Below are 12,808 nucleotides of genomic sequence, written 5' to 3' on the forward strand. Positions count from 1 at the left end.
TTGGGCCTTGGTAGTGTTTGGTGATGTGTAGGGGATAGGTGTTTTATGGTGGAGTTGGGTTGGTAGTGTTTGGTGATGTGTAGGGATAGGTGTTTTTGGTGGAGTGTTGGGCCTTGGTAGTGGGATGTAGGTGATAGGTGTTTTATGGTGGAGTGTTGGGCCTTGGTAGTGTTTGGTGATGTGTAGGGGATAGGTGTTTTATGGTGGAGTGTTGGGCCTTGGTAGTGTTTGGTGATGTGTAGGGGATAGGTTTTATGGTGGAGTGTTGGGCCTTGGTAGTGTTTGGTGATGTGTAGGGGATAGGTGTTTTATGGTGGAGTGTTGGGCCTTGGTAGTGTTTGGTGATGTGTGTAGGGATAGGTAGGTGTTTTATGGTGGAGTGTTGGGCCTTGGTAGTGTTTGGTGATGTGTAGGGGATAGGTGTTTTATGGTGGAGTGTTGGGCCTTGGTAGTGTTTGGTGATGTGTAGGGGATAGGTGTTTTATGGTGGAGTGTTGGGCCTTGGTAGTGTTTGGTGATGTGTAGGGGATAGGTGTTTTATGGTGGAGTGTTGGGCCTTGGTAGTGTTGGTGATGTGTGGGGATAGGTGTTTTATGGTGGAGTGTTGGGCCTTGGTAGTGTTTGGTGATGTGTAGGGGATAGGTGTTTTATGGTGGAGTGTTGGGCCTTGGTAGTGTTTGGTGATGTGTAGGGGATAGGGTGTGTTGGGTGCGGGGGCTTGGTAGTGTTTGTGTAGCATGGGAGCTAAGTGTGGTTTAGTAGGGTGTGGGGGCTCGGCATTATTGGGAAGGGTGGTGGGGCTTAGTGGTTATTAGGCTGGGTCTTAGAAGTAGTCAGTCAGATCAGCTGTCGGGGTAGGCAGGGTGGGTGATGCGGCTAGCATGTTAAGGTGGGGATGGATGAAGGTAACTCCAGAGTGCAGATGAGAGTGTGTTAGTGGCTATGATTGATAGGGTCATTGTGAGTGGACATCATTGTATTAGTCACAGTAGGTGTGACTGCGACAATGAATGTTTGGTTTGTTGTAGTTTAACTCCGCACTCAGCAATATTCCAGCTATATTGCAGCCTGTAAATAATTGAGTCTGGACCAGACAATCAAGAAGACAATCAAGTGATCAACAGCATGAGCATCAATCTACACAATTGGCACATGATGACATATGTCAACGAAGTCAGCGAGCCTGACCACTAGATCCCGTTAGTCGCCTCTTATGACAAGCATGGGTTACTGAAGACCAATTCTAACCAATCACTACCCAAGGATAATATTGTGACTGCATATATTTTGGGGGTCTGACTCTCTGATGGTGACTTCTTCCAACTTTCTACAGACCTTCATCCCTGAATACAGCCACCACACAACCTCACTTCACACACTTTGACCAGCAAACCCACTAATTCCAAATATTTTCAACACCTCCTGGTACCATGGGAATTTAAAAACAACATCCAAAAGTGTGCAAAAGCCTTTTTAGCTACTAGAATCATCTCCCCACCGAGACCCTCAGAAAGAAGAGAATGATCAAAACATCAAAGATGCTTCAATGTCCGATCCAGCTCCCACATAAAATACATCTCAAGCCCTGAATGGATGGGTAGAGATTTGTTCAGGCAGAGGTGCAAATCTGCTAAATAATTCCCATAAGCCAAGCGGGAAACCCTAAATTTTCAGAATCGACTGATTGCATCTCCTCATGCTCTTTAACATCAATGACAAGTGTCGATTTCAAAGGTGGATTTCATGTACATTTCAAAGCAATACACTCAATCGGCAATCAGCTGTCCGTTCTTTTGGTCATCATTAATTAACCTTCACCTACAGCTACGCGACCTTAATTTCCGCCACAGTAGTGGGGTTAACTCCAATCATGGCTGACGTGCCCCGTGATCAATATCGGCGAAGCATCGCAAATCCAACATCTCAGGAAGATGGCTTGTGATGGCTGGTGGGCGTCGCTGTTGTTCATTTCATGTATATAGGTGTTAATGGTGTTTGTATAAAATGATAGCCATAAGCAGGAAACATTGTCTGTGAGGTGGCAATACATTGTAACACTGCAGCACATCGCCGCCACTCTCCTGATCTGCCACCTTGGGGGTGTCACAATTTCAAACCTGTATATTTGATGGATGTTCCGAGCCAAATAACATGTTTGATGCCCCTTAAAAAGGTTTTCACAATTTGAACTTGAGGCTATTTCTGTATAATCTGTGTTTCTAGACGTGGATTATTTATTTGAAAAATTGAGGATTGATGTGATCTATTAACCCTTAAAATTCTGATAAACCCAAATTGTCAAGAACGACACATGCAGACCAGTCAGAATGCATTTGGTCAGCTCACTTTACTACTGATTTAAATACATGTAAAAATTTGATTTACAAGCTGTATTCCAAGTTGTCTTTTGGCTCTAAATTACTAATCTGTGAAAACAAATTTGACCCAACATGTCAAAGTGAGTGAGTGAGTGAGTGACTGAGTGTAGGCTTACGCCACACACAGCAATATTCCAGCTATATGGTGGCGGTCTGTAAATAATCGAGTCTGGGCCAGACAATCCGATGATCAACAGCATAAGCATTGATCTGCGCAATTGGGAACCGATGACATGTGTCAACCAAGTCAGCGAGCCTGACCAACCGATCCCATTAGTTGCCTCATACGACCATCATGGGTTACTGAAGACCAATTCTAACCCAGATCTTCACGGGTTTGACACATCAGAGCAGAAGCTTATTCCTATGATGTGACATTCACTACACTCCCACAAACATCACTGCCACCATTGGAAGTGACTGTTACAAGTATCTTGAAATTTGCCCTCCAACTCCACATGTATTTTCATTGATAATGTTGTATATTTCTTTGGAATGCTATGATAATCTGTTTCAAAAGGTTTTACACCAAAGTTATCCCAGATGAAATTATGTTTTGTTTGTTAAATTGAATTGGTATAAAATTGCAGACTAACAAAAAGCACCCCCTACTACTTGTAATTGAAATTATCCTGAAAAACAAAGAAAATCCTTCATCGGGGGAAGAGTATTAGGCATCACAATAGTCATCGTTTGTTTTAAAACATAACGGTCAGTTCACAGCAGTGTTTGTGTTTGAAGATCACTGTAAGGAGCTGTGACTGGTAGCTCTGTGCATGGTCTATCACTGTGAGGAGCTTGTTCACAGCAATGGAGATCGAAAATGCAACTATAGTAATTCATATGTAAAAAAAATATTTCAAATGACTCACTTATTTGATGTAGGCTTTTTCATATCAAATTGCAGAAATGTAATTTCCACAAGCTCCTTGACATCTCCGATGAATGTGTACAGGATGCAGTTGGCGTCTCGTGGATAGTACTGGGGGAAATTGGGAGACGTGAAGCGACCTGTGCTGCCACCATTACTCTGATATATCACACATTCACAGCCTGAAATATACAACACATCGCTGAAATACACATCAAATCCTGTAATACACATCGCTGATATATACATCTGTCAATAACATTGTTGGATCTTTCGTGAAATCAGAAGAGCATATCTACAGAATTGTCAATGACAAAGTTAAAAAATAACATTGGTGGAAGCATATACAATGTTGTTTCTGAAATTCTGTGACGTAAAATATATCAAAACATATTTGCTTGAAATCTATATATCTTCACAACACCTCTTATATGCGCAAAAGAAGTGTAATATTTTACTGATATATTTTACTGTTACTTATTGTATTAATGTAACCTGTGTAAAATACTGGTACCCCATTTTAATATATCTACCCCTGTCACATAAAATGCCCACAAATTTCACCTGAAATGCACATACCTTCTCAAACATACCTTTCCAAATCTATATATGTTTGATGATAAATAATTTACAAAACATATCTAAAATACCTTGTGCACTGTAAACATTTCAATTAAATATCACAATCTTAAATGTGCACATTGTTTAATACACATCGAGAGTTGTACTTCACCAGCCTGTTACCTTTGGTCTTAGAATAATCGCTTTCATAATTAATGCAATGCTCCTTAGCTGCAAGGGTAAACAATGAAAAAAGAAAGGGAGAAATCTGTTATAATTGGATGGTGATAAAACAAATATATTAAAAAATATCTAAATCTCTATTACAGAGTTAGTTTTGTTTGCTTGTTGTTTAACACTGCTTTCAGCAATATGACAACTTTTTGTAAACAATCCAATCTGGATTGGGCAATCCAGTGATTGAGGTCATGAGCATCTATGTCAGCAAGCCTGATTACATGATCTCATGAGTCGGATGTTATACAAGCATGCTCATTAACTGCGTGCAATCATAGACATCACTTATGACTATTTCTGAATCACCATTTTCTACTTATTATATCCTGGGATTCAAACATAAAATATTGACACAATTTCAACAGATTTCAAAGGATATATGTACATATGAATTATTTATTTCAGCTTCATCAGAGAAATATCTGAATTATTCTGTTACTTACACTTTGAGATTGTATTAAAGGACACTAAAGATGATATACACTTGCTGTCAAATTTCTAAGCATAAAATCATCTTTAACAATAAATATAAATAGTTCTTCAAGCAGACCACTCATTCTTATTTAGAATATGCAAACTGATTAATTCAATTTTAGAATTTCTTCATATTTTCAAACCATGTGTGAAATTCTAACCAAATTCTAACCAATCTTACAAATTCAACAAAATCTTACTCACAGCTTAAGGGTTAATTTAATTTCCTATTCTAACCACAAGGGTTAACAGCAGTTTAATGAAAGCAACATTAAGTCCATCAAGGCTACAAAATGTCATCGTCACCTGCCTTTACCTTATGTATTAAAAAGAAATCAATTTAGTTTTTCAGTAGAGAAGGAAATTTCTACCATTTTTTCAAAGAGACCAAGAAAGAGATTGGAACAGGAACTAATACACATATATCCTTCAAAGATTCTGTTAATTGTGTGAAGCTTTAGATGCAACTCTAATTGCTATCAGTAGCAGTGCTCAGAAATTATTCACAAGACAGATATCTTGGTTGGAATAATGTTCCATGGTGGATTTAGTTCCTGGGATTCTCTTCAGGATGAGCAGCATAAAAACATGCTGCACACATTGTAAAGTAAATCCAAGGAATAGAACTGCTTTGAAGAATCTAAACATTTTGAACATGAAATAAAAACCATCAGCAGATTTAATCAGTAGCATTGTGTGTAGTTAATGGTGTTATCGGAAATGAGCTTTTTCTTTTGGCCTGTGCGACACTTGCACAGGTGCACAGGGATCCGTGGGACCACAATATATTACATGTGAGTTTGTTACCCGTAGGGTTAGAAATAAGTGAGTTCATCAAAATTGTATGTGCTCTAGTATCACTTGTGCCAAGCATTAGTTTAATGTCAGTGTGCTATGAATGCTTTGAACATAGAGATTTTTCTGGGTTACATCTTCTTTTTATTCTTGAGTACAATGTTTCAGGGCTTGTTCTGGCCCCATCATCAGTTTTACCTGATGTAAAACTGATGATGGGGCCAGAACAAGCCCTGAAACGTTGTACTCAAGAATAAAAAGAAGATGTAACCCAGAAAAAATCTCTATGTTCATCAAATATCATCTTCTAAAATGCCAATCAAGCATCTATGAATGCTTTGTTTTTGGGCCCCTTGTGAGATATCCTTTCATGTTTTGATTGTTTAGTTGTTTATAATGCAGCAATATTTCACAAAACAGTCTGTAAATAATCAAATCTGGACCAAACACTCCAGAGATCGACAGCATGAGCATCAACTTATGCAGCTAGGATGTGATCACATTGACGGACCAAGTCAGAGTCAGTACATTCTGTGTCAGTACATTCCAACCCGACCATTACGATCCCAGAATCACCAGCTACTTGTCATTCCTAAAGTTCGACTCTCATCCTATGGGAAAAGATCATTCCAACACGCAGCCGCCAGTCTCTGGAACAACTTGCCCACTCACATCAAGAATGCTGAATCTTTGGACACATTTAAATCGTCTCTAAAACCCACTTTTTCGTCTTGCCTATTACTAGACTTTCTATTTCAATTGTCTTTCAATTCCACATTCATAAGAAATCTCTGCCAAAAGCAGAGTCGATTGTACAACTGTGACTATATCATGAGCATATATTTGTTTCAACAGCATTACAGCTGTACAATGTTGTTTGTAAACAAATCAAATCTGGACCACACAATCCAGTGATTGTCACCATGCGATACGATGACAGAGCATGTGTTTATGAATCACTATGAAATAGTGATGATATCAACTGGTGTTCACGAAAAGGTGAGAGTATCCTGCCCACAAACAAATCCTAAACTTAATTTACATTTCCTTGCTTACATGGGGCTCTTTTGCTGCTCATAAAACAAATTTATTCTTCCTATCTTTAGTCCTTCCAAAATCAAATACAAACAGAGCAAATGACATCAAATGCATCTAATACTCATAAAAGTGAGTGAGTGAGTGAGTGAGTGAGTGAGTGTGATTTTACTCCGTTTTTAGCAATATTACAGTAATATCATGACGGTGAACACCGTGAGAAATGGGCTTCACACATTGCACCCATGTTGGGAAACGAACCCGGTCTTCGGGGGACGAGCAAACACTTTCGCCACTAGGCTACCCAAATGCCCCAATACTCATTAAAGAACTAAAACACATGGCACACTTCAGTCACAACCAATGTAAGTGTCCTTCTCTGCAACTAAACCTGCCCTTGTTGTGTCGGGTGAAAACACACTGACAAGATGAACTCGGCATGTATCGTGTTAGTCAATTGCAGTATCCTGATGAAAAAAATGCTCATAAGACAACAGAGAACTTCTCAATTTCAACGTAATGCATCATAGATGCAAAACTATCCTTAACAATTGCAATTTGGACACGTAGCACAAGCGTTTCAGGAAATGCTGTCTCGAAATTGACCAATTACTGGCACTTTGAGGTCACTTGATAGGCGTCAGACATCTTTGCACACATGCTCCAATATGACCCGGTGTGTTTGACCTCGACCAATCAAATACTTCCTTCCTGAGGGATGTAATACCTCATCTGTGTTCGGATGTCCATACAGCAGAAGGACCTTGAAGCAATGCATCACAATTAGATGATGTCACCTACTGTAGTTATTTAACATACGCCACTGGGAACCCACGTGGTTCAAGTGTTCACTCATTACTCTCAAAACCTGGGTTTGATTCCACATATAGGTAGCCTATTCTTGGTTTTCCCCATGGGATAACTTGGAATTCCAAATGACAGTGAGTGAGCGAGTTAAGTTTTATGCCACACTCAGCAATATTCCAGCTATATGGCAGGTGTCTGTAAATAATTGAGTCTGGGCCAGACAATCCAGTGATCAACAGCATGAGCATGATATATAGAGAATTATACGAAATTATACGAATTATACGAAACGTGTGTCCTTCCTATGGTATCTGACCATGGCGAACGTGAATGTGACCTAATTGAGAGGTCATCGGTTATCCAATCAAACCGTTAGAATCTCAGGTCAAGTCGTTACGACACAGGTCAACGCGATACGACACTCGTGTGACGTACGAGATTAGTATGCAACTACCCATACGTTGACCATGTGGGTAATAAATGATGACATGTGTCAACCAAGTCTGCGAGCCTGGCCACCCGATCCCGTTAGTCGCCTTTACGACAAGCATGGGTTACTGAAGACCAATTCTAACCCAGATATTCACGGGTGTCCAAAGGACAACCCCTGAGAATAATTAGTTTTGATTGTCTGCCAAAAAAAGACGCCATATTTTTGCATGAAAGGGCAATTAGAAATGAATATTACTGAATAATCGAAGATGACACCAAGTGCACAAAAGGGTTTAAGTGGCTTCTGTTCTGATGACAGGATCAGCTACCCAAAATGTTTTCAAGAAATACTCCTGGAGTTCAATGTTGTATGTAACCAATAATTAGGGACGAGTCATGTTGTGAACAAACAAGGCAGACCAGGTGATCAATTACAGTAAGTGCCAGTAGTAAGAGGGTGTTGGGGTCGCAGAGTGGTTAAAGCATTCACTCATCGTGCCAAAGATCTGGGTTCAGTTCCCCCCGCAAAAAAATCCCCCAAACAACCCCACAATTGTTTCAGCAGAAAGCCAAGTGGATCATACCACCACAGTTTGGTGTAAAATTCTGTTGCTGCCAGCTTTAAGAATTTTACTTTGAAAGTTACGTGAGTTCACTGGAGTGTGAAACTCCATATAGTCAAGGTCAAACTGTTTGAGTGTCACTATCTAATATCACTATTATACAATTATTCCTAAAACAACCATCAACTGTAATGCAGAATACAACAGTTCATCAAAAGGAGAAATTGCATGAATTGCATGTACAAATTGCTGTACAATAACAAGTTTGATTACAACAAACAGATTAAGATAAGTCATAATCTGAAGGAAAGAGGTCTCTTAAGATTTTGTTTGTTTGGTAGTTGTTTAACACTGCACTCAGCAATATTCCAGCTGTATGTAAATAATCGAGTCTGGACCAGACAATCCAGTAATCAGCAACATGAACATAGATCCATGCAATTGGGATATGATGATGTTAACCAAGTCAGCGATCCTGACCAACTGATCCTGAGGTCTGTTATGAAGAACCGCAAGTAAGTCAGGGAAAAAACATAGGGACCAAAATGGCCAACACCAAACTCATGATGAAAGAGATATTCAAAGTTGTTCATAAACCTGTGGCAATAACAAAGTCATCAGGTGAATGATGAAGGGGAAAGGAAAAGCCAAGAAATGTTGTGTATATGTAGCGGCCATAAAATTTCCGAGTCCTGTGCTGGGATTCGAACCACGGACCTTCTAATCCGAAGTCGGACGCCTTGTCCACATGACCAAAGAGGTTAACCCCGTCAGCAAGCTGACAAGGTAAGGATGTCATCTGTGGGATGACTCCACGCCCTGCTACATATACAAGTTGACATCCATAATATTTGTCTTATACTTAATGCCAACTTCTATATGCCTCTCAAGGCCTTCATCAATGGAGTTTTAAATGCAATCAGTTTATCAGTCACGCAGAATAAGGAAGAAGGTGAGACCCTGAAATGAGTTCTTTTTTTTTGAGGAAAAAATATATAACATATAATTTAAAAAAAACTTATACAATCACCAATTCATGTCTTATCTTAAAGCTTGAAATTTTTTTCTTCATTGATATACCTAATGACCCTGGCTTGATCCTATTCAAAACACTGTCATGTCACGAAAAGACCTTTTTTTCTCTTCGGCATCACTTATTCACTCTGTATTTAGACATAGCTCTTGGGTTAATGATAAAAAGAACGAAGAGAAAATGATTCACAATAAAAAGAAGCACCTTTTCCAACAGATAATTATTTTGTTATGGCCTAATGAGTATTCTGTACTTTCGGTCGACATGATAGAAAAAAAATGACCTTCCTTTCTTGTCTAATCTGCCTTCCTTAACCTTAATCTACTTCTTTGGCCCTGATTGCATCCTGCCATAAAAAATCTTGAAGAAGTTTATCGTCGCTAATGATGCAATTTCTTTTACAGTAAAGTCCATGGACAGAATCTCCAAAGGTATTCCACTGGGTCCAATGGACAAAGAGGACTTAGCGCTAAGATGATGTAGGTGTATGTTAATCTACAGTAAGAATAATGACAGTGGAGCTGCTAAGATCACTTTGCGGAAAAGTGCAATGGACAATTGATCAATAGTTTGAATAACAGCTGAAGTTTTTTATAGCAGATCTTTCTCATACTGGTCTTGCAGGAGGAATTTTCAGATGAAACATTTCATGTGACACTAATTATAAGGTACTGTGAAAACAGTGTGGAGTGAGTGAATGAGTTTGACTGAAATATGATGCTGTTCCCATAGTGTCTGAGTGTGGAGTGAGTGAATGAGTTTGACTGAAATATTATGCTGTTTCCATAGTGTCTGAGTGTGGAGTGAGTGAATGAGTTTGACTGAAAGGCATTTTGATGATGTAGGAGAACAGTTGAAGTGGTGCAAGCCTTAGATATTTACTTCTTTGGTGAAAGTCATGTATGGTACTGACAAATCTTAAAACATGATCAGGCCGAACAAGGAATCGAACCAGCAATAAAGGGACACAACTCTGAATGGCAAAGTGTATCACCACAACAACTGGGCTCATTATACTGAAAGCTGTCCCCATCAGGACATATAGGAGGATTTCAAAGTTGGCATATAGGAGGACAGGGCAACTTCTTTAAATATCTAAATGGACTAATTCTTTAAATATTAAGATATCTCCGGTTTCTGCCATTATTCAACAAATTGTGAACATGTTGCTAACTCAGAGACTTTCACCTGTCAAACAAATCTACATTAAAATGATAAAGCTTTTCAGAATGTCAAGATGACTTCTTTTCATACCTTGCAGATCCTAAATACATGATGATTGCACATTAATTTTGCCCTATGAACTGTTAATCCCTGCTTTGAAGTACAAAACAAAACAATTAACCAAATGGCAAACATTTAATCTGCTTTATAAAATACAGGCATTAGTTACATGGACTCAGTGGCATGAGTGCATGAGTAGGTGGTTGAGTGGGTGAGTGGGTGAGTCAGTGAGTAAGTGAGCATCATTTTAAACAATATTCCAGTTATATTCCCATCTGTCAGCATAATTTAGGGAGAACAACTTAAGCAAAACTGGTTTCAGACATTTACCACTCACATAAAACAACTAGGTATGGGTACAGTGAAGATAAAGCTTGAAACACAATTGTATCAAACTGGGATTTGAACCCACTATTATTGGTTTCTGGAGTGCCTAAGGGGAGTAACTCTGCAGCTCCAACTGTGACACCTAAGATGTCCTGATCACTGGTTGTATCTGTGATGTAACTGGAATACTGTGGCATTAAAACTCACTCACTCACCCGCCCACTCACTCACTCCTCAAACCCATCCACCCAAGACTCACTCACCCAAAACTTACCGGTACTCACCTGCTCACCCATCCGCCCACCCACTCACTCACTCACCCAAACCCCAGTTCACTCACACACTCACTCAAACCCATCCATCCAAGACTCACTCACCCAAAACCTACTCACTCACCTGCTCGCCCATCCGCCCACCCACTCACTCACTCACCCAAACCCTAGTTCACTCACTCACTCACTGACTCAAACCAACCCACCCATGACTCACCCAAAACCCACTCACTCATTTACTTCCTCACTCAAACCCATCCACCCAAGATTCACTCCCTCTCTTACCAAAACCCCAGTTCACTCACTCACTCACTCAAACCTATCCACCCAAGACTCACCCAAAACCCACACACTCACTTACTCAACCCCACAGACCCACTCACTCAACCCCACAGACCCACTCACTTACTCAATCAACCCCACAGACCCACTTGTTTCCTTTCAGTACAACCCAATCCCTCCTGTGGTCTTCTTGAAAGGACATGTTTATCACTTCTACATTTGACATTAAAACAAGCATAGTCAACTGCGTAGTTACAGAACCTCATTAAAATCAACAAAATGTCATGACATTTCATTTTGATTTACAAAAACACACAGATTCAATTTTCACAAATGCAGTTTGTTTGACATTTAGAACAGCTGTTACCACTGATATCCGTGTTTAAAACTCCCAAAATTCCAAGCCATACAGCCGGACTGGTAACTTTTAAAAATGACCAGTCCGGGTACAAACTTCCCGTCCGGTTTTCAACAATAATAAAAAACTGTGACTGCCATTTCCAACTCGCGCAAACTCCATTCACTGTTTGTAGGCATCGCAATGAACTACATAGCACTAACAAGCTATGCACCGAGTTTAGGTAAACTGAAAGTACATGATTGTGATTGGTTATCGTAACATGAACTGTCCAATCAAAAGTAGTTTAACATAAGTATCAAAATACCTTAAACACCTCAAACTGACGACAAGAGAACCTGTCTGATATTATGAAATATTTACTCTTAGGGGTAAAAATATCTACCAGACCTCCGGACAGGCTACTTTTGAAATTTGACCGTCCGAGATGAAAATAGACCGTTCCGGGCGGTCGACCAGGCGGGAATCTTAAATGCTGCTGATATGTAAAGTGAAGACAACATGATATCTACATTTTCTGAAGCTTAAGTCAGAAACTAGCCACACATCAAATATAAAACCATTAACAGTCGATTACACTCATGACATATCGAAAATCAATTCCTGGGTAAACACTTTCTAAAGTTTGAATTCTAAATATGGAAGCAGACTCACAACCATATCATTCAAGATCGCAAGAGTACAAAATGTTATCAGATCTTCACTCACAAAGTGACCTTCCAATCTGCATCCAAACCAGACTTCTTTGAGTATCCAGACAAATCAAAACTAGTTCTTCTAACCCGCACAGAAACCACCTGAACATGCAAGCCATTATGAATCAAGTTAATTCTCCTGTCACTTGTACATGGTCAATTTCATTTGTCTGCATGTATGTTACACAGTTAGACAGATCACGTCAATTTCACTGGGACACATTCAATTATTCAACCCTGCCTTGGTATTAGGGAAATAAGAAAGTTCTAATTTGTCTTGTCTTGCAAAAAATTCGAGTTGCTGTGTCAGCTGTTTTTTGAAACAACAAAGGCATTGAAGACTAAACCATAATAAAGATTCTCGATCGATGAATTATTTTTTTTAGAAGAATATTTTTTCAAATGGCTAGTTATGATCAAAGTAGCATGTAACCCTTTCTGAGACTTATTTTTTCCTTTTCCTT

General features: G+C 39.4%; 1 protein-coding gene across 1 annotated transcript in view; it reads right to left on the reverse strand.

Annotated features, from left to right (window-relative positions):
* LOC124280770 (suppressor of lurcher protein 1-like) overlaps positions 1 to 12,808 on the reverse strand; it is a 205,652-nt gene that overhangs the window by 153,035 nt on the left and 39,809 nt on the right. Inside the window, exons 3-4 of the mRNA XM_046716746.1 lie at positions 3,994 to 4,041; positions 3,251 to 3,431 (exon numbers count right to left, since the gene is read on the reverse strand). Of these exons, the coding sequence (XP_046572702.1) occupies positions 3,251 to 3,431; positions 3,994 to 4,041 (229 nt within the window). The remainder of the gene's footprint in view (positions 1 to 3,250; positions 3,432 to 3,993; positions 4,042 to 12,808) is intronic.

This window comes from Haliotis rubra, unplaced genomic scaffold (genome assembly GCF_003918875.1).
Source record: "Haliotis rubra isolate DU_JTF1 unplaced genomic scaffold, ASM391887v1 Scf273, whole genome shotgun sequence".
NCBI lineage: Eukaryota > Metazoa > Mollusca > Gastropoda > Lepetellida > Haliotidae > Haliotis > Haliotis rubra.